Source organism: Mastigoproctus giganteus, chromosome 2 (assembly GCF_048544385.1).
Source record: "Mastigoproctus giganteus isolate SK-2022 chromosome 2, ASM4854438v1, whole genome shotgun sequence".
In the NCBI taxonomy this organism is placed as follows: domain Eukaryota; kingdom Metazoa; phylum Arthropoda; class Arachnida; order Uropygi; family Thelyphonidae; genus Mastigoproctus; species Mastigoproctus giganteus.
The window spans coordinates 257,945,232-257,968,444 of record NC_143576.1 but is presented as its reverse complement, the minus strand read 5'-3'; the positions used below and the strand labels follow the sequence as shown (position 1 = coordinate 257,968,444).

At 38.1% G+C, this 23,213-nt stretch overlaps 1 protein-coding gene across 3 annotated transcripts in view; it reads left to right on the top strand.

Annotated features, from left to right (window-relative positions):
- Positions 1 to 23,213, top strand: part of LOC150090411 (peroxidase-like) — a 265,140-nt gene that overhangs the window by 120,037 nt on the left and 121,890 nt on the right. For all 3 annotated transcript variants that reach the window (XM_090389871.1, XM_090389869.1, XM_090389870.1), the window contains 2 exons: positions 2,108 to 2,215; positions 9,934 to 10,131. In XM_090389871.1, the coding sequence (XP_090245997.1) occupies positions 2,108 to 2,215; positions 9,934 to 10,131 (306 nt within the window). The remainder of the gene's footprint in view (positions 1 to 2,107; positions 2,216 to 9,933; positions 10,132 to 23,213) is intronic.

Here is a 23,213-nt window from a genome sequence, read left to right as displayed (position 1 = left end):
TAGTCTTGATTATTCTGAGTAAAAAAGTTCATATAAACATGTGTCCGATTCTCGATGGATACAGAGATACAGCTGTTTTGAAACTTGCATCACAGCTCCCTGAATCAGATGTTCTATGAACTTCCCCTACTATTGGAGGATGTTTCCTTGGCTACAAGGATTAGTATGTACTTTCAACATGATGGAGCTCTTGCATATTATACCCATCCTGGTATCCAATATCTAAATCGAACTTTCTCCGAACGATGGATTGGCTACAGTGGTCCCATTCATTGGCCACCAAGGTCTCCAGACCTCACTCCATTAGATTTTTGTTTGTGGGATGGATGAAAAGCATAGTATACAAAGAAAAGGTGAATACAAGAGACGAATTGCTTGCTCACATTTTGGATACTGCTGCCCTCATAAAGGAATGCCAAGACAACCTCAGAAGAACAACACATCATATTACCACAAGAGTTGCAAAGTGCATTGAGGTTAGCGGTAGGATTTTTGAACATTTATTGTGAACTATAAAAAATTTATTAATTATTTGTGTTTTGTATCATTCAAAAAGTCAATAAATACAAACAGTAAGTCATTAATCATTCTTTAATACCTCTCATAATGGCTTTGTGTGTGCCACTTTCAAACAGCTGTATCTCCATATCCACTGAGAATTGGACACATGTTTATATGAACTTTTTTACTCAGAATAATCGATACTATAACCTCCCAAAATACTTACTATTCCTCCTAAATCACCTTGTATATTCATAACATAATTTTACATATTTTTGCCATGCAGAAACAGGACAATCATCAACAGAGTCTGAGTTCAGCTGTGTTCTTTCTTGGATTAGAAATTCAGTTACAGAAAAATCTCTCTAACTGGCTATGCTGCTAGAAAGGATAGCAAGAATGAAACAAGCCACAGCTGCAAAATTTGGAAAAAAAAAAAAATTTCCCCACTACTTCAACAATTGAAAATTCTTTTCATTGTCAGAAATTGGTTTTAGAAATTTCATTGTGATACAATTTTTGATTTTGTCAGGTAGTGATTTGACATTTTCATCACTGGCATCTTTCACATCAAATAAATTGTCTGCCCTCCTTTTTGTTTTTATTCTGGCCTTTTAATTCTGGTCTTTCAGGTTGTGTGGCAATGAATTATTGCATAAGTGTAAATTAATTTTATTGCTCCAGTCCAGAAACTTTTAGCTCACACCTCATATAAAAAGAATCTGCTTTCATTGCTTATTTTCGGCACAAAAGTACAAGACAATGTTAATAAGTAGTGCACGAACAAGCTGGTATACATTGATAATACTTTATAATATTTTATTATGCTATTCTGTGTGCTTCAGCAATGTTAATTGCTATGTTGAATTAGCAAATATCACTTTGTATATTAGTTCAGAAAAAATAGCTTTACATGAAAAATAGAACCAAAACAGTGTCCTCAAAAACTATTTTTGACAATTTTTCCCCCCCTAAAGTATAAAGTAAAATTGTAATGTTTAAGTGTAAAATAAAAATTACACTTGGGGACATTACACTTAAAATCAGGCCAATCCCGGAAAAACAGGATGTCTGGTCACTATTTAATCATTCACTGTTTAATCTGTTCCTTATATTTGAAAGGAACAGAATAAACATGTAGTTTAAGTAGATTTGTGGAAAAAGGGTTCCTTCAGAAGCTGTTTCTGTTTTAATAAACATATTGAATTAGGATGATCACAAATCATGGAGAAGTTCCAGTAAAGAATAAAATTCTACAAATTTGCAGGAAAATAGTTGTTTCAAATTTTACGATTAAATACCATAATATGTAATTATTATTACTGAATTATAAAAATGGACATGTCACTCTTTCAGAATTTAAAAAAAGACATTTAACAGAAAAAGCAGAATTTATAAATGTCTTTTGTATAATTCTCAGTAGATTCATTTTATGGAAGCAGCAAGAATACTGCCATTCACATAGGTTTCTGAAGGAATACTTGATATTTAAATGATAAAAAGGTGATTAAATAATGGTTTTTGTTACTTAGGGCAATATTGCTTTATGTTTGAGCATATGATGTTGATTGTGGATTTCATTGCCCTTATGTATTTTATTTTTCAGGAAAATTACTCACTTCACACTTCCACAATACTGATTTATTGCCAATATCAGACAATGTTAATTCCTCTTGTGGGTCTCCATTACTGAAAGAATACTGTTTTCAAGCTGGTAAGTATAACTTTTAGCTAGTAATATGCAGTCTGGAAGATCACACAGCAATCTCAATCCTCCCCCAGTTCCCCACTTCCTGGAAGTAGGAGTCTGGTGCACCTTTCTTTATGTTAATCTTGAAGCAGAAGATATTAGTTTACTGGCCATTGATAGATAAAGTGCTTCATATACTGACTTGTGGTATACCCGATTCCGTGAGTTAATAACTTTGCTGCAGGACACAGATCTCTAAATTATAAGTTCACCAAATTGAACTTGTGATCAATGTTCATGTGGTGCTTTGGAAAGACTAGTATCATATTTTATTCAAGTGCCCTGTTTATGATGACTACAAGATTACAAATATTTTTTGTCACTGGTGTCCTTTTTTCTGGATAGGAATAATTTTCCTCCCCAATCGAGACAGCTTTCAACATCTGCAGCATTTTACCAAATCTGTTTTTACAAGACAAAAAAGCTTTATCAACCTCTCTTTCTTTTTCTTGTGTTTCCTCTTCATCTACTGATGAGACCTGAACTAATCCAATCTGCCTGTGTCCTGTGTTTGAATTTTGTGTTTGATATTAGTTTACTGGCCAGTTGTTTTAAACCTCAAAACAATATTTTTGTTTTTTTTAAAACTGCACATTTATCATTTGACTTTCACCTATACCTAGGACTTATATTTGATGTGAAACTGTTGTGTTTAATGAATAGATTGTAACCTGTATGTTCATCTTTAATATTAGTAGTAGTAGTAATGGAAAATTATGCAAGAAAGCAAACTTGTGCAGCATCAGCCAAAAGCAAAAAAGAAAAAACTACACACTTCACCCATCCATACCTGCCAAGAACTTATCTAGTTCTTCCTTGAATTTATTCAAACCATCCACTTCTGCAACAACAGATGGAAGCCTGTTCCAACAATCAACCACCTGTTGGCTGAAGGCAAACTTCCACACATCTGTCCTGCAGCCATCCTTGCTCAACTTAAATTTATGCCTTCTGATTTGTGTAATCTCAGCAAGAGGTAGAATGCCTTGGCAAGGGATGCAAAGAAAAACAGCAAAGAGTTCTTTACTTATGTAAACTCTAGAAGGAAGGGGATGAATCAGATTGGTCCACTTGATATTGATGGGTCAACTGTTGATGATCCTGCTCAGGTAGCTAACAAACTAAATGAATATTTTGCATCGACATTCACACATGAGGAGTTATTCAGCGAGGGGAATGCCAGAGGTGTATTCAACTCTAGCAGTAAGCTACAGAATCTTGAAATAACTGGGAGTAAAGTTGAGGAGAAACTGTTGAAGATAAACACAAGAAAGGCACCTGGGGTGGATGGGATCTATCCAGTTATATTAAAGGAGGCAGCAAAGGAAGTAAGCAAACCCTTAGCCATAATTATGAGAGCTTCCTTGGACTCAGGGGTGGTACCCATAGACTGGAAATGTGCAAATGTGACCCCAATTCACAAAGGAGGATCAAAGGCTGACACAAGTAATTATAGACCTGTGAGCTTAACTTCTGTTCCAAGAAAATTAATGGAGGCACTGGTTAAAGAAGCACTGCAGGATCATTTAGACAAGACTTCAGTTATAGCTCGGACACAGCATGGTTTTGTTAAGGGGAAGTCTTGCCTGACCAATTTGATTGGATACTATGATGCAGTCACAAAAGAACTGGATGCAGGGAATAGCTTTGATATTATATACTTGGATCTTAGAAAGGCTTTTGATACTGTTGCACATGGAAGACTGCTACACAAATTGGAGCAGTGTGACATTGGAGGCAAATTGCTGCTATGGATAAAGGGGTGGTTGAGGGGGAGAAGACAGAGAGTGGTAATCAATGGACACTGCTCATCGTGGACTAATGTTATTAGTGGAGTCCCTCAGGGCTCAGTGTTGGGTCCATTATTGTTTTCTGTATTTATAAATGATATTGATGATGGTATATCAAGCTTAATGTCCAAGTTTGCAGACGATACAAAGGTTGGCAGGGTTGTCAAGGACACTACCGACACTATGCTGCTGCAACAGGATCTGGAAAGGTTGAGCAGATGGGCTTCGAGGTGGCAAATGAAGTTTAACATTGACAAATGTAAAGTACTACACATGGGAAACAGCAACCCCAGAGCAACGTATCAACTCTGTTGGTTGGTTTTTAGGAGCATTAGCAACTAAGGCCATATTGCTCCGGGAAATGCGGTGGTCATTCTCTGACCTTTCCTCATCCTCCGTATTTGGTGGTGACGGGCTCGAACCCCGGTCTAATCAAGAAGTGTGTGCTATGCACTGCTGCTCCTTCCCACCTGGCTACGGAGGCGGCATCAACTCTGTGGTACTACACTGACAGTGGTAGAGAATGAAAGGGACTTGGGGGTGGTTGTGCAGGCAGATATGAAGTTCTCTGAGCAGTGCAGATGGGCTGCAAGAATAGCTCATGGAGTATTGTCAATGATATACAGGAATTTTTCCAGCAGGGATAAGGAGGTGATTATTCCCTTGTATAAGGCAATGGTCAGGCCACACCTAGAGTACTGTATACAGGTCTGGAGGCCTCATTTCAAGAAGGATGTAGTGCTGCTGGAACGAGTACAGAGAAGGGCAACAAGAGTAGTGAATGGAACAAAGGGGTGCTCTTACGAAGAAAGGCTTAAGTTTTGCAAATTACAGTGTCTGGAGACTAGGCACCAGCGAGGTGATCTGATAGAGGTGTATAAAACCTTGAATGGTTTGAGCATGCTCAATGCTGATGGGATTCTTCCTCTAGCTCCGAATAATCACCTGAGAGGGCATAAATTCAAATTGAGGAAAGACAGATGTAGGATAGACGTGCGGAAATTTGCCTTTAGCCAGCTGGTGGTTGGTTGGTGGAACAGACTTCCATCCCTTGCAATGGAGGTTGATAGCCTAAATAAGTTTAAGGCTCAGCTGGACAGGTATTTGGATGAACAGAGGGGTGAAGTGGAAGTGGGTTTTTTTTTTTTTTTTGGCTGATGCTGCATAAGCTTGCTTTCTTGCATCAAATGCCTCTACTAATGCTAATGCTAACATACAGCTTACTCAATCCATTCAAGGCCTTAAACACTTCAATCAAATCACTCCACAGGTGCCTAGTCTCCAGACACTGCAAGCCTTTCTAGGTAAGAGCACACATTTGCTCCCTTTGCCAATCTGATTGCCCTTCTCTGTACCCATTCCAGCAGATCTACAGCCTTCCTAAAGTGAGGCCTCTAAACCTGTATAGATGTGGGCTAACCGTGGCCTTGTACAAAAGATATAATCACTTCCTTATCCCCTCTAGAAAAGTTTCTGTATGTCATTGACAAAGCCCCAGGAGCTGTCCTGGCAGCCTGTCTGCACTGTCAGAGAATTTAATATCTAACTGCATAATAACCCCCAAGTCTTTTTTCATTTTCCACTACCTGAGTGTAGTACCACACAGTCAATAAGTTACTCTGGGATTACTGCTACCCATATTGCAGTACCTTGCATTTGTCATTGTTAAACTTCAACTGCCATTTCTCAGCCCATCAACCCAATTTTCCTAGATCTTGTTGCAGTAGCTCATCCTGATTACTGTTATTAACCACCCTGCCAACCTTTGTATCATCTGCAGACTTAGTCAGTAAACCTGATATACTTTCATCAGTATCATTAATAAATATTGAAAAGAACATTGGGCCAAGCACTGAACCCTGGGGGACTCAACTAATAACATCAGTCTAAGAATAGTGCCCATTGATAACCACTCTTTGTCTTCTTCCACTTAACTATCCCTTTATCCATACCAGTAACTTGTCCTTAATGCCACATTGCTTCATTTGTACAGCAGTCTTTTATCGAGAGAGAGAGAGAGAGAGAGAGAGAGAGAGAGAGAGAGAGAGAGAGAGAGAGAGAGAGAGAGAGAGAGAGAGATGGGGGGGGGGGGAAGAAGGGAATCACCAAGAAAGAGAAGAATGATTATATCCAGCTCAGGACCCTGGGTGTGCCAAGCCCATTCTCGCCACACGTGAGCCCAGTTAGACAAGCCTACCCCTTAACAAATCCATGCTGTGATTGCAGTATAATTGCATTCCTGTCCAGATGGTCTTGCATTACCTCTTTAACCAGTGATTCCATTATTTTTCTTGGGGCAGATGCTAAGCTAACAAGTCTGTAATTACTCATGTCACCTTTTGATCCCCTTTATGAATTGGGGATACATTTACACATCTCCAATCCATAAGGACCTCCTGTGAATCCAAGGATGCTCCATAATTATGGCTAAGGGTTTGCTTACCTCCTTTCCTGTCTCCCTTAAGATAATTGAATAGATTTCATCCATCCCAGGTGCCTTTTTATGTCCATCTTCAATAATTTCTCTTCCATTTTCCTTTCAGTTATAAGAAAGTCATTTAGCTCCTCATTAGAGTTTAATAAATTTCTGGCATCCCCTTCCCTAAAGAATTCCTCATTTGTGAATGTACATAGAAAATACACATTCAGTTTATCATCTGAGCAGAATCATCAACAGTTAGCATTAGTAGAGGCATATGATGCAAGAAAGCATCATATGCCTCTACTATGTAGCATCAGCCAAAAAAAAAACAAAACAAACTTCTACTTTACCCCTCTGTTCATATCGAAATACCTGTCCAGCTGAGCCTTAAATTTATTTAGGTTATCAACTCCCATAACCAGGGATGGAAGTCTGTTCCACAAACAAACTACCGCTGGCTAAAGGCAAATTTCCGCACATCTATCTTACATCTGTCTTTCCTCAATTTGAATTTATACCCTCTCAGGTGATTATTCTGAGCAAGAGGAAGAATTCCATCACCATTGAGCATGCTCAAACCATTCAAGGCTTTGTACACCTCTATCAGATCACCTCGCTGGTGCCTAGTCTCCAGACACTGTAATTTGCAAAACTTAAGCCTTTCTTCATAAGAGCAACCCTTTGTTCCATTCATTAATCTTGTTGCCCTACTCTGTACTCGTTCCAGCAGCTCTACATCCTTCTTGAAATGAGGCCTCCAGACCTGTATACAGTACTCAAGGTGTGGCCTGACCATTGCCTTATACAAGAGAATAATCACCTCCTTATCCCTGCTAGAAAAATTCCTGTATATCATTGACAAGACACCATGAGCTACTCTTGCAGCGCGTCTGCACTGCTCAGAGAACTTCATATCTGCCTGCACAATTACCCCCAAGTCCTTTTCATTCTCTACCACTGGCAGTGTAGTACCACAGAGTTGATACGTTGCTCTGGGGTTGCTGTTTCCCATATGTAGTACTTCACATTTGTCAATGTTAAACTTCATTTGCCACCACTCAACCCATCTGCTCAACCTTTCCAGATCCTGTAGTTAACCCATAGACATCAAGTGGCACAATGCGTTTCAACCCTTTCTATTGTTAATATAAGCATAGAAGTCTTTGCTGTTTTTCTTTGCCAGAGACTTCTCATAATCTGCTTTCACTTGCCTAATCTGCTTTGTGAATTTATTACAGACTAATTTATATTAGTCTGAATACAAAATCTAAATGATTTTATATTAACTGAGACAAAGTGGAACAGAAACTGTTGAAGATAAGGATAAGAAAGGTACCTGGGGTGGATGGGATCTACCCAGTTATATTAAAGGAAGTAAGTAAACTCTTAGCCATAATTATGAAAACTTACTTGGACTCAGAGAGGTACCCATGGACTGGTGATGTGCAAATATGACCCCAATTCACAAAGGAGGATCAAAAGGTGACACAAGTTAAGCTATAACAGAGTTGTTAGCTTAACTTCTGTTCCGGGAAAATCAACGCAGACACTGGTCAAAGAAGAATTACATGATCATGTAAACAAGACTTCAGTTATAGTTCAGACACAGCATGGGTTTGTTAAGGGGAAGCTTGTCTGACCAATTTGATTGGATACTATGATGTGGTCACAAAGAAACTGGATGCAAAGAATAAATTTGATATAATATACTTGGATCTTAGGAAGGCTTTTGATACTGTTGCACATGGAAGATTGCTGTACAGATTGGAGCAGTGTGGCATTGGGGACAGATTGCTGCTATGGATAAAGGATGATTGAGTGGGAGAAGATAGAGGGTGGTAATCAATGTAGACTAATGTTATTAGTGCTCTTTGTGGACTAATGTTATTAATGGAGTTCCCGAGGATTCAGTATTGGGTCCATTGTTGTTTTCTGCATTTATTAGTGATATTGATGAAGGTATATCAGGCTTAATATCTAAGTTTGCAGGCGATATGGTTGGCAGAGTTGATAATGACACTAATGACAATACACTACTGCAACAGGATCTAGGTGAGCAGATGAGCTGAGAGGTGGCAACTGAAGTTTAACGTTGGCAAATGTAAAGTAATGAAAGTACTGCATATGGGTAGCAGTAACCCCAGAGTAACGTATCACCTGTGTAGTACTACACTCACTGTGGTAGAGAATAAAAAGGACCTGGGGCAATTGTGCAGTCAGATATGAAGTTTTCTGATCAGTGCAGATGGTCTGCAAGAGTAGCTCGTAGTGTCTTGTCAATGATATACAGGAATTTTTCTAGCAGTGATAAGGAGATGATTATCCCCTTGTATAAGGCAATGGTTAGGTCACACGTGGAGTACTGTATACAGGTCTGGAGCCCTCTTTTTAGGAAGGATGTAGAGCTGCTGTAACGAGTACAGAGAAGGGCAACAAGATTAGTGAATGGAACAAAGGGTTGCTCTTACGAAGAAAGGCTTAAGTTTTGCAAATTACATTGTCTGGAGACTAGGCACCTGCAAGGTGATCTGGTTGAGGTGTATAAAACCTTGAATGGTTGGAGCAAGCTCAGTGCTAATGGGATTCTTTCTCTTACCCAGATTAATTTGAGGAAAGACAGTTGCAGAAATTTGCCTTTAGCCAGCGAGTGGTTGATTGATTTCTGAAACAAACTTCCATCTGTCGTAGAAGTGGACAGCTTAAATAAATTCAAGGCAGAACTAGACAAACATTTGGAGTGAATGCATGAGTGAAATGGGAAGGACCTTTTTTTTTCCTTTTTTTTTGGCTGATGCTGTATAAGCTTGCTCTCTTGCATCATATCCGTGAACTAATGCTAATATCTACCAAAGGAGGTTCTGTGTCACCTGATAATTTATATGCATCCCATCCACTTTTCTTCTCTGCCACATGTCTCTATAGTTCATCTGACATCCACTTAGGTGTAAGCCTTGAAAGTATTTCTTCATTGTTATGAATAAATATTTTCTTTATTGCTATGAAGAAATACATAGCTTCTTCGATTACTAGTAGCTACAGTAAGAGGGAATCTGATTGAGGTGTATATGGCTGTGAGAGTAAAATAAAGGAAGGTGAAATTTTTGCATTTTTAAATTATACTAGAACTAAGGGCAATAAATTAGATTTTATGTATTTCATATATAAGGTTTGTATTTGCAAATTTTTTTTCTGATTAATGTATTATAATTCCCTTTTTAGGTTGTTCTATTTTAGATTTAACTTTTTTAAAAATTTTTTATGACAGAGTGTAGTGTCTTGTCTGAGCTGATCGTCAATGGATAAAAACATAATAATAACAAATTCCTATAATGTTAATTGTCTCTCCCACATCCTAATAAAATCTGCATCACTGCTTCATTTTTGGTCTTTGTTGTCAATTTTGAAAAGAACAATATATATAAACAAATGGTAAAAATAATATATGCACATAAATCCTTTTTTTTATCCAGGAGATGTTCGTGTAAATGAACAGGTTTTACTGACAACAATGCATACCATATGGATGAGAGAACATAATCATCTTGCCCACCTCTTGCATCATTATAATCCCCATTGGGATGATGAGAGGATTTTTCAAGAAACTCGTAGAATTGTAATTGCAGAAATCCAGCATATCACCTTTAATGAATATTTACCACTTCTTCTTGGTTAGTACCTTTCCTTTCATTAAATTTTAATGATGACTACATTAATCAGTTATGCAAAATTGCATCCATTTTTTTAAAATGCTAACATTTAATATATATAGGTACAGGCACTGCCCGACTTACTCAATACTAGACTTCCGTAAATTCGACTTTACATAAGTTTTTGCTAGCCAGTGTAAACTTTAAAAAATCATGGAAACATATTTTGTATCCCATAGGAATAAATGGAGGTATTGTGAAAACAATAAAATGTGAACCAAAACACATTGTTTTTTTTTGGTAATTCGTTCCAAGACCGTGGAAGTTGAAATTTTCACTATATAACTAAGCTATTTTTCTTTCTAAGTGGTCATTTTTATAATGGAGTGCTACCCTTTCATCGTTATCATGTGTTCTGTTATAAGAATCAATTTTGAATGGCTTTGTTGATCTTTTTCTAAAGAACATTTCTGGAGGTCACGACCATAAAACAATAAAAACAATTTGCACTTTCCAGTTTAATTGGGCTTTTCTGTTAGTGAATCTAATTATAAATGGGTAGTAAACTTGATCTTATTGTATTTGTGATAATCCCGATAACTGGAATTGTGTGGGTTTTTACGTTATTATGGTGAAATGGAACTATTTATTGTTGGTGATGCTATTGTCAGGGAGATGGAGAATATATTATGCAAAAAGGATAGGTGGAACAGGGCCAGGGTATGTCTGCTAGGGGCAGAAGTTGATGACATTGTAGGGCAGATGTCATCTTTTAAGGAAACAAAAGGTGATATTGTTGTACACGTTGGCACTAATGACCTTAAGAGTAAGAGATCTGCAGATTTACTTAACAAGTACAGGTACTGCAATTCTGGCCAGACACAATAGGAGGGAGTATATGATGAGAGCCTTGTCCATCAATTCAGCCCTGGAGAGATAGTGCAAGGCTCATGGAATAGAATTTTTGACATGAGTAACGTCTATGCTGGGGATACCCTACAGCGCTCAAGGGTGTCACGAAATGTGAAACGTCTAACTGTTATATCTCCGAAACTAGACAATAGTATAAACGATTTATACTTATTTTATCGGGTATATAATGCCGTCGACGAATTTGCAAGAAAAAAATTAGAAATTTTGATATTTAATAACTTTTTTTTTTTGAAAAAACTAAAAAGTTTACATTTTGGTCATTTGCCGTTGCACCTTGGTTATTTTCACTCTCAATAACTTCTAAACTATGATAGATAGACATAAACAGTAAGGGACAGAATTGTTCAGTAGGAAACGTAGTTTTTATATATATAAATAGTTTTGATGTAGCTCTTATGGTTCCCGAGTAATAGCGATGCAAAGTTGAGAGAGTTGAAAAATTCAAGCATTTTCAAGTTTGTTTTCGCAATATCTTGAAAACTATAAACGTTAGACAAAAACAGTAAGCAACAAAATTGTTGCTCTTTGAGAGCTTTACAAGGATATATAACTAGATTTCAAATCAGGATTTTAGTTTTTGAGAGTTGAACACTTGTTAGACTTCTTTCAGTTACTTTGCATTTGTCAAGCCGTGCGACAATGCTGAAAGTTACATCAACTAAACGTGTTCAAAGATTTTGACAAAATCCCAAATCTAACGTTGAAAAGCAAGTACCAAAGTCGGCAGCAGAACACAAGAAAGAGTCGTAAACATGAGCAAGATCAATTAGAGGTAGATGTCCAGCCATCAACATCGAAAAGAACAGTGCAATCAGCAAAAAAAGATTGTCAAAAGTGTTATACGTTAGCTTCAAAAGAATTTGAAAGAACGTTTTTGAACAACTAGTTGGATATGTATGCAGTATTTGTGACAGACTGTGGTTTCAGAGTGATTTGAGATTACCAAAGCCAAACCATATACAAATTCTTGAAGATGAATTTCCAGAAGCAGAGAATGTGGCATCGTTTATGCTTTGCGATACATGCTTCACAAGCTTGGAATCGGAAAATGTACCATTGTTATCCAAGTCCAGTGGCTTCATATATCATCCGTTTCCATCGAATTTACCACTGCTCGATTGTATAAGCGAACGGTTGGTTTTGACTACATTGCCACTCGTGCGGATACGACATTTGCGATATGAAACTGGCAGTTATGGTATCGTCGGACAAGTCATAAATGTTCCAGTTGACGTAAATAATATGGTTAGAGTTGCCTCCTGCTTTAGACGACGATTATGCATTCAATGTTCACATCAAGAAGCATTTGATTCATAAATTGACTTACTTGCAAGGATATGTGAGAAAAGAAACGGTCAGATCGTGGCTAAGGTATTTAATCAATACTCCTCTGTACAAACGTTATAACATCACAGTTGATCATCAGTTGCTTGGTACAGTTTCATCGAGAGTTACCAATAGTGAACAAGTAGACAATGTAGAGAAGTCTTTGTCTATGTAATGTAGAGAAGACGTTGTCTGAAAGTGACATCGAATTACTTATGGCACAGCAAAACACTTTACTTTGGAATGAAGACAACACAATCAACCGACGTCAATAGTTTACGATGAACATGCTGAGGAACTGTTGTTTCCAGTGATTTACTTAGGCCCTTCATGTAAATTTAAAGATGGATTATGTGTTACTCCGTTTATGATGGCAACTATTGAAATAAGACAAAAAGATCACCGAGGAGTAACGGCACATCATATTTTATACATGCTGATGAAAATTTTACGTTTGAGAATAATCAAAGGTTTATATTCCATTTTCCAATGCATCAGAGAAACTTCCAACATAACAAGATGTCTTTGCTATGATCAGACAACTTGGTAAACTGACCATGTTTCTGACATTGAGTGCGATGGAGGTTTGCTGGCCACATATCTTGGAAACAGTTCACAGACTAAACAGTAGTGAAGATACAGAAGTTGACGATCCAATGAAAGAATTGACAGCATTGCAGCATACAAAGCTAGTCAACAAGGATCCAATCACATGTGTAATATACTTCAATAAACTAGTTGACGTTATAATGCATATACTGGAATCGAAAACGTGTACAATCCTTTTGGGAAATTCAAAGTAATCGATTTCTTCAAGCGTATAGAGTGTTTCAGCATCATGGCAGTCCGCATGCTCACATTTTGATGTGGCTACAAAATTATCCTAAAGAATTGGTTTCGGAAGATATGCCAAAGACTGTAGAAATAATAGATGAATTGTGCAGCACCGATGCTTCGTTTCTTCCGACGTCTTACTCAAATCAAGTGTACAAGCATACATTTACTTGTTAGAAGAAGAATGATGATCGATGTAGATTCAATATTCCATATTGGCCTATGGATCAAACTCAAGTTTTAATGCCGATGAATGCACAAGACAATTGACATTCAAGTTTCAAATGACATTTTCCACAATATAAGAAAGATCTTGAAAAGAAACATTACGATACACTCGAGCAGTTTCTAGAAGACCACAAGTTGGATATGAAAACTTACACTTGGATGTTATTCGATCAGGATTGATGAGACCTACTGTTCTAATGAAAAGAAATATGACACAGCTTTTGATGAATACCTTCAATCCTTGGATAGCGGGTATATTAAATTCAAACATGGATTTACAGTTCATACTCGAGGAACATTCATGCGCATCATACGTTGTAGAATATGTTAACAAAACCAACAGAGTCATAAGCCATTTGTATCAAGAGTTGATCAAATTGCAAGAGTATCCAGATCAAGACTACACTGACTTGTTAAAATGCGTTAGCATTAAAATGTTGAACAGTGTTGAAATGAGCTTGCAAGAGGCAGCTTGGTATTTGCTTCACCAGCCAATGTCTGAGGCTAGTAGAGAAGTTGTGTACATTCCAACTACTTGGCCTCATGAGCGTCAGAAAAGTAAGAAGAGCAAGAAGCGCTGAAGAAAATCTCAATGATGATTCTACTGACATGAAACTACTGGAATGAAAATATTACCCAGAAATATGAGAAAAGATCAAAATATGGAGAACTCGGTCAGCTTTGCTTGGCTGACTTTGCAGCCAGTGTTATGAAGGGACAATGTAATCTATGAGCCGCAGCCTGGAAAATAAGCTGCAGGATATTTCAGAGACTGCTGGGAATCATTGGGGTACAAGTAAACACATGGGTTGTGTTAGGGTTTGTTTGTTATTTGGTTTTTAGGAGCATTAGCAACTAAGGCCATATTGCTCAGGAATATGCGGTGGTCATTCCCTGACCTTTCCACATCCTCCGTATTTGGTGGTGACGGGCTCGAACCCCGGTCTAATCAAGAAGCGTGTGCTACGCACTGCTGCTCCTTCCCACCTGGCTACGGAGGTGCCTGTTGTGCTAGGGTAGCTAAGAAAAAGAACAGGTGCATGTATACTTGTGTATACACCAATGCTAGGAGTTTAGTAAATAAATTTGATGAATTTGAGGTATTGCTCAAAACATCAAAGGCAGATATTGTGGGGATTTCAGAGACGTGGTGTCACACAGATATAAGGAAGGCAGAACTGGAATTTGGGGAGTACAATGTCTACAGAAAGGATAGACAGGATAGGAAGGGAGGAGGGGTTATGCTATTAGTTAAAAAAACACATAAAATCCAAGGAAGTGAAGCTAGTCGACATCGCTGGACAGTGCAGTGTCGAGTCAGTTTGGTGTGACATAAGCATTGCGAGATCAAAATTTAGAGTAGGAGTGTGCTATAGGCCTAATGACTCTGATGAGTATAATAAGAAACTGTACATGGAAATAGAGTGGGCCAGTAAATCAGAGAGTCTTATATTGGGGGATTTTAATTTCCCAGATATTGACTGGAATTTGGGGACTGGTCACTCACACAGTAGCAAGGCTTTTGTGTATTTATTGGATGATTGTTTTCTACATCAGCATGTTCGGGAGGCAACTAGAGGGAGTAATACTCTTGATTTGATTATCAGTAGTGATTCTTCATGCATTAAGAATCTGCAGATAAATGAACCACTAGGTGGCAGTGATCACAGTGTGCTGAAGTGGGAGTTACTCAAAGAGGTAACTACCATTAGGGGTAAAGGGAAGGGGTATTGCTTTCGTAAAGGCGACTACAATGGACTGAGACAGTATTTAAATTCTATACAGTGGGATCAACTGATGATATTGCCAACAGCAAATTCAAAATGGGAAGCATTCAAAGAACTTATCTTGGAAGCTACTAGGCTTTACATACCAACTAAGAAATATTGTTCAAGGTTTAGGCCTAAATGGATGTCAGATGAACTAATGAGGCATATGGCAGAGAAGAAAAATGCATGGGATACATACAAATTAACACGTGACACAGACGCCTATGATAGATACAAGTTGATCTGTAACCAAGTTACAAAGGAGGTTAGGCAGGCGAAGGCAGATTACGAGAGATCCTTGGCAAGGGATGCGAAGAAAAACAGCAAAGAGTTCTTTACTTATGTAAACTCTAGAAGGAAGGGGATGAATCAGATTGGTCCACTTGAGATCGATGGGTCAACTGTTGATGACCCTGCTCAGGTAGCTAACAAACTAAATGAATATTTTGCATCGACATTCACACATGAGGAGTTATTCAGCGAGGGGAATGCCAGAGGTGTATTCAACTCTAGCAGTAAGCTAGAGAATCTTGTAATAACTGAGAGCAAAGTGGAGGAGAAATTGTTGAAGATAAACACAAGAAAGGCACCTGGGGGTGGATGGGATCTATCCAGTTATATTAAAGGAGGCAGCAAAGGAAGTAAGCAAACCCTTAGCCATAATTATGAGAGCTTCCTTGGACTCAGGGGAGGTACCCATGGACTGGAGATGTGCAAATGTGACCCCAATTCACAAAGGGGGATCAAAGGCTGACACAAGTAATTATAGACCTGTGAGTTTAACTTCTGTTCCCGGAAAATTAATGGAGGCACTGGTTAAAGAAGCACTGCAGGATCATCTAGACAAGACTTCAGTTATAGCTAGGACACAGCATGGTTTTGTTAAGGATAAGTCTTGCCTGACCAATTTGATTGGATACTATGATGCAGTCACAAAAGAACTGGATGCAGGGAATAACTTTGATATTATATACTTGGATCTTAGAAAGGCTTTTGATACTGTTACACATGGAAGACTGCTGCACAAATTGGAGCAGTGTGGCATTGGAGGCAAATTGCTGCTATGGATAAAGGGGTGGTTGAGGGGGAGAAGACAGAGAGTGGTAATCAATGGACACTGCTCATCGTGGACTAATGTTATTAGTGGAGTCCCTCAGGGTTCAGTGTTGGGTCCTTTATTGTTTTCTGTATTTATAAATGATATTGATGATGGTATATCAGGCTTAATGTCCAAGTTTGCAGACGATACGAAGGTTGGCAGGGTTGTCAAGGACACTACTGACACTATGCTGCTGCAACAGGATTTGGAAAGGTTGAGCAGATGGGCTTCGAGGTGGCAAATGAAGTTTAATATTGACAAATGTAAAGTACTACATATGGGAAACAGCAACCCCAGAGCAACGTATCAACTGTGTGGTACTACACTGACAGTGGTAGAGAGTGAAAGGGACCTGGGGGTGGTTGTGCAGGCAGATATGAAGTTCTCTGAGCAGTGCAGACGGGCTGCAAGAGTAGCTCATGGTGTATTGTCAATGATATATAGGAATTTTTCTAGCAGGGATAAGGAGGTGATTATTCCCTTGTATAAGGCAATGGTCAGGCCACACCTAGAGTACTGTATACAGGCCTGGAGGCCTCATTTCAATAAGGATGTAGAGCTGCTGGAACGAGTACAGAGAAGGGTAACTAGATTGGTGAATGGGACAAAGGGGTGCTCTTACGAAGAAAGGCTTAAGTTTTGCAAATTACAGTGTCTGGAAACTAGGCACCAGCGAGGTGATCTGATAGAGGTGTACAAAGCCTTGAATGGTTTGAGCATGCTGAATGCTGATGGGATTCTTCCTCTTGCTCAGAATAATCACCTGAGAGGGCATAAATTCAAATTGAGGAAAGACAGATGTAGGATAGATGTGCGGAAATTTGCCTTTAGCCAGCGGGTGGTTGGTAGGTGGAACAGACTTCCATCCCTTGTCGTGGAAGTTGATAGCCTAAATAAGTTTAAGGCTCAGCTGGACAGGTATTTCGAACGAACAGAGGGGTGAAGTGGAAGTGGTTATTTTTATTTATTTATGTTACTTTTTTTTTTTTTTTTTTTTTTGGCTGATGCTGCATAAGCTTGCTTTCTTGCATCAAATGTCTCTACTAATGCTAATGCTAAAAGACTTTTATTGAAGGATTGTTTTCTACAGATGGGACAACCAGACAACAATCGGAGGGGACAACCAGAGGGGATAATACTCTTGATCTGATTATCAGCAGTGATGACACATGCATTAGGAATTTGCAGATAAAGGAACCACTAGGTGATAGTGATCACAGTCTACCGATGTGGGATTTACTTAAATACGAAACTACCATCGAGGGTAAAGGGAAGGGTTTTTGTTTTCGTACAGGTGACTATAGTGGTCTCAGGCAGTATTTAAATTCTATACAGTGGGATCAACTGATGATGTTAAAAAGAGTTAATTCTAAATGGGAGGCATTCAGGGAATTAATCTTGGAAGCTACTAGGCTTTTCATCCCAACTAAGAAATACTGTTCGGATATATATAAATACTATTAGGCCTAAATGGATGTCAGATGAACTAATGAGGCTCGTGGCAGAGAAGAAAAATGCGTGGGATGCATATAAATTAGCAGGTGACACAGAAGTCTATGGCGGATATAAGTCTGTAATCAAGTCACAAAGGAGGTTAGGTAAGAGAAGGCTGATTATGAGAAATCCTTGGCAAAGGATGCAAAGAAAAACAACTCAAACTTCTTTATTTTTTTGCAAACTCTAGAAGGAAGAGGATGAATCAGAATGGTCCACTTGACGTTGGTGGTTCAATTGTTGATGATTTTGTGTATTTACTAATGATATCGATGAAGGTATATAAGGCTTAATGTCCCATGTTTGCAGATGATACAAAGGTTGGCAGGGTTGTTAATGACAGTAAAGACAGAATGCTACTGCAGTAGGATCTAGAAAAGTTAGGCAGATGGGCTGAAAAGTGACAACTGAAGTTTAACATTGACAGATGCAAAGTACTCCATATGGGTAGCAGTAACCCAAGAGAAATATACCAACTGTGTGGTACTACACTCAGAAAGGTAGAGAATGAAAAAGACCTGGGGGTAATGTGCAGTCAGATATAAAGTGCAGATGGGCAGCCAGAGCTTGTCATGGAGTTTTGTCAACGATATATAGGAATTTTGCTAGTAGAGACAAGGGGGTTTTCATCCCTTTGTATAATCACCTCCTTGTCTGGGGGTTTATGCTACTTGGAGACGGCAGAGAGTGGCAATAAATGGACACTGCTCTACGTGGACTAATGTTATTAGAGGAGTTCCCCCAGTGTTTGGTGCTGGACCCAATGATGTTTTGTGTATTTATCAAAGGTATCGATCAAAGTATATCAAAGTATATTTAATGTCCAAGTTTGCAGATGATATAAAGGTTGGCAGGGTTGTTAATGTTAGTAAAGACAGTATGCTACTGCAACAAGGCGCACTATAGCCATAGCTGCGCCAATAAACAACCATACCACACGCTACTGCAACAGGATCTAGAAAAGTTAGGTAGATGGGCTGAGAAATGGCAGCTGATGTTTAATATTGACAAATGCAAAGTACTGCATGTGGGTAGCAGTAACCCAAGAGAAACGTACTAACTATGTGGTACTACACTCAGGGAGGTGTAGAATGAAAAAGACCTGGGGATAATTGTACAGTCAGATATGAAATTCTCTGAGTGGTGCAGACAGGCTGCCAGAGCAGGTCATTGAGTTTTGTCAATGATATATAGGAATTTTGCTAGCAGAGACAAGAAAGTGATTATACCTTTGTATAAGGCAATGGTCAAACAATACCTTGAGTACTGCATACAGGTCTGCAGGCCTCATTTTAGGAAGGATTTAGAGTTGCTAGGATGAGTACAGAGAAGGACAAGATTGGTGAGAGAAACAAAGGGGTTCTCTTACCAGGAGAGGCTTAAATTCTGTCAATTGCAGCATCTGGAGACTAGGCACCTCTGAGGTGATCTGATTGAGGTGTACAAGGCCTTGAATGGTTTAAGCAGGCTCAATGCTGATGGGATACTTCCATTTGCCGAGATTAAAACCTGAGGGGGCATAGATTCAAATTGAGGAAAAACAGTTGTAGAATAGATGTGCGGAAGTTTGCCTTTAGCAAGCAACTAGTTGATTGCTGGTACAGACTTCCATCTTCTGTTGCAGAAGTTGATAGCTTAAATCAATTTAAAGCTGAACTAGACAAACATTTGGTGTTACCAGATGGATGAAATGGGAAGGATTCTCTTTTTTTTGGCTGATGCTTTATAATCTTGCTTTCTTGCATGATATGCCTGAACTAATGCTAATGTGTTTTCTCTTCACTGAAATTTCAATCAGATAAGAAATATAAATAAATTTTCAGAGTCTTCTCTTCATTCCTATTTACTTATTACAATGATGAATGGAAAGCGCAAGCGGTGGCAGTGCTAGGAAACTAAACAAAGAACATTTGTAAAGTTGATTTAGAAATGAAGATGAAAATGAGTAAGAAGCAGGGCAAAGTTCGTCATCCATTTCATGGGAATTAAGTCTCGCTGCTTCAACAGTGAATGCTATTTCAAAGGACAGTGTGTGTATACAGGGCCGCCACAACCCTATATGCCGCCAGTAAGCGAAATCAAATTTTCCCAAAATATTTGGATTAAAAAATAAAATAAGGTGTAAATAAAATAGCACTCATTTATTGAAAATGAAAAGAATTACAAAATATCTCACATGTAATATAATGAACCAACAAGCAAAAATAACAAAATCATTCTGAAATCTTGGAAATAAACTTTAAATTCTAAATCACAGTAATCGTATTCTATCACAATAAAAAAATAAAAGGAAATTATAATGTTAAAAAAATTATACAAATTCATGTTTCCTTGCTTTAAGAAATGCGAATTTATTTCCTTTATATTTATTTTTTCCAAAAGATCATTTTCTATTGAAATTATTGCCAAATTAGAAAGTCGTTGAGACATTGTCAATCGTAAATAATTAAAATTAATCAAAAGATTAATTTTGAAAAACTCTGTTCACCTGAGGCAGCTGAAACTGGTAAAGTTAGAAAAATTCTTAGTGCAACTGCTACATTTAGAAAAGTATCTGTAAAATTGTTTTTAAAAATATATTGTAACAATTCAAATGGAGTAATATTATCTTTAAGGGTAGTGAAGAAGAATTTCTTCATACAGTTTAAGGGTAGTGAAGAAGAATTTAAGATGCATTAAATATGAATTATTTGTTTCGTTCACTGTTTGGTTTTTTGTCTAACCTGCTGTTTGCTCACTCTCATAACCCAGAATCTGGAAATTACCGACGTCAGAGGCCCAGTTACAATTAGAACTTGCGAAGCTAATAATTATAGAACAATTTTATCAAGTAGGGAATTTGTTTACAGCATTGAGTGCACCTTCACAGGGTTCTTTTTTTGTGTGTGTGCTATATTTGGGAAAACCACATCTACCTGCACAGACCTGTAGTTCTGTGCATGGCAATTTCTGTTGTCGCCCAGATTTACACAGATCTGTAGGTCTGTGCATGGCAATATCTGTTGTCACCCAAATTTACACAGACCGGGCCAGATGGCCATTCAGGCGGCCTGCACTACATACACACGTTCCAATTTGACTGCACAAACTTGGCCTGTGCAGGCAAGCCGGAGCGTCTGTAGGTATCCCAATGCATACGAGAGAAATAACAGATCTTATATCACCGAACCAGCCTTCATGCTAATTATTCAGCCACAGAACTCAGTCAACATTCACATAATAATAACACTCAAATAGATTGTACAATTATATTAACAAAACTGAATTCCAGTTATAAACTATTATTAATACACAAATCTTTAGTCACTGAATGATTTTCCGACTGAACCTCGCAGTATAAAATCCTTAAAACGTAAAATTTCGGGGACTCACGTGCTAACCATGCACCACGGGAGCTAGAGCCTTTATAACACTCAGAATTTCTTTCCCATTTATATGAACCAGCTGATGATGGAACTGCGAAACTCCAACATTAGTCTTAGTTTCATAACTGTTCATTTTTATGTATGATGATCCAAGCAGAAGAGTGCACTTTTTCCCCTCAGGGAATTTTTTTATATTTTTTAATTTCCCATTTTAATTTCTTCATTATATTTTAACCATACGGATTAGGAGGTAAGTTTCATGATATTTATAAGCAATACTAAAAAATTGAAATTGTATAAAGAATCGAAGCTATAAGCATATGCTAACAAATAAGTTGCACGTGGTAACACAAAAAATACTTGCCCTGAGAAAAAATTAAAATACAGTATATAGTATGGTCAGTCCTCGTATAACACGTATTTACACTACACAAATTATTCGATCATCCATGATTTATAAATAGAGGAACGATGTCGTATATAACACGAACCGAATTCGCTTATGCACGATTTGTCTTTGTGTTTACAAGAAATGGCAGTCGAACTCTGGAATCACCCGAACTGAATAGAGAGAAGTTTCTGAAAATGTATTTATGTTTTTCATATGATTGAAAATTTCAGTGAAGGGGAAACACATTTCACCATAATAACATAAAAACCCAAAATTCCAGCTGTCAGTATTATTGCAAATGCAATTAGATCAAGTTTACTACCTGTTTATATCAGATTCCACTAGCAGGAACGCAACTGGAAATTGTTTTTATTGTTTTATGGTAGTGACCTCCAGAAATGTGAGCTAGCGAGAGGTGATAATAGTGTGTTTCTGTCTTTACTGCTTTGTTTATTCAGTTGCTACAAGTGGGCAGCTTTATGTGTATCAAGCATGCCTTCTCATTTTTGTCCTTTTTATACTGTAATTGTGTTTTATTCTCTAAAAATGAGTAAAATGCTTGAGAAAAGTGTGAAAAGGAAGCGTGCTGATACTACAGATTCAGAGAGAAAAGAAAAGCATTATTGATAGTCTGTCAAAAATTCATACTGGGAAAAACTTGTAGCGGCCTCATACAAGTGTTTATGGCCAAAATCACACCGGCTTCTGGCCCACTGGGGTTTCCCCAGTAAGGCTTATGGCCAGTCTGCCTCTATCGATAGAGGAAAAATACAAAATTATGAAACACTTTGAGTGAAATGAAAGAACATGTGATATTGCGTGTATTGCTAAATAGAAAATTTTGCTATAAAGAAGTACGTTAATTAAACATATGTCCGACTTGTATATGTCAAAAGTTTTTTTTTGGCACCCTCTTGAACTGCTGTCCGTAAGCGATGCTTACCTTGCCTACCCACTTGCCACAGCCCTGCATGTATAAAAGAACATGTTAAAGGATCGACACATTTAAGATCAACAGTGATCACAAAACAGTGTTCAGGTGCTATATAGAAGATGGAAAAGCTACTAATAATATTAATGGAAAGTCAGATTCAGAAGCAAGTGCCCCTGAGTCTAATGGTCATTCCAACAAAAACAATAAGTATTTATGAAGATATTAAGGATAAGTATGGCAAACCCCAAGTCAAGTTCGTGGCAAGCAATGGGTGGTTTTATAGGTTCAAGCATTGTGCTGGTTTAACGTTAAAGTTTGCAGTGAAATTGCCAGTGCCAATTCTGCATCAGCAGAGAAATTTTCTGATGTGTTGGAAGAAACCCCTTCTAAATTTCCACAGCTCTCACCCTCTGCAGTGGCACATGCTTATCAGCTGGAGACTTTGATTCTGGCAATGATGCTCGAAAGGTAAAACTTACTGATGTTATGCCTGTCTCGTTTTTTGTAATTTTATAATTTTGAAATTTATGTAATTTTTCCTATGCGTGGAATAAAAAAAATTGAATAAATAATTCTATTTACATGTTCGTTGAACATTTCTTTTTTGCTTCAATCAAAGGTGCCTCCGTAGCCAGGTGGGAAGGAGCAGCAGTGCGTAGCACACGCTTCTTGATTAGACCGGGGTTCGAGCCCGTCACCACCAAATACGGAGGATGCGGAAAGGCCAGGG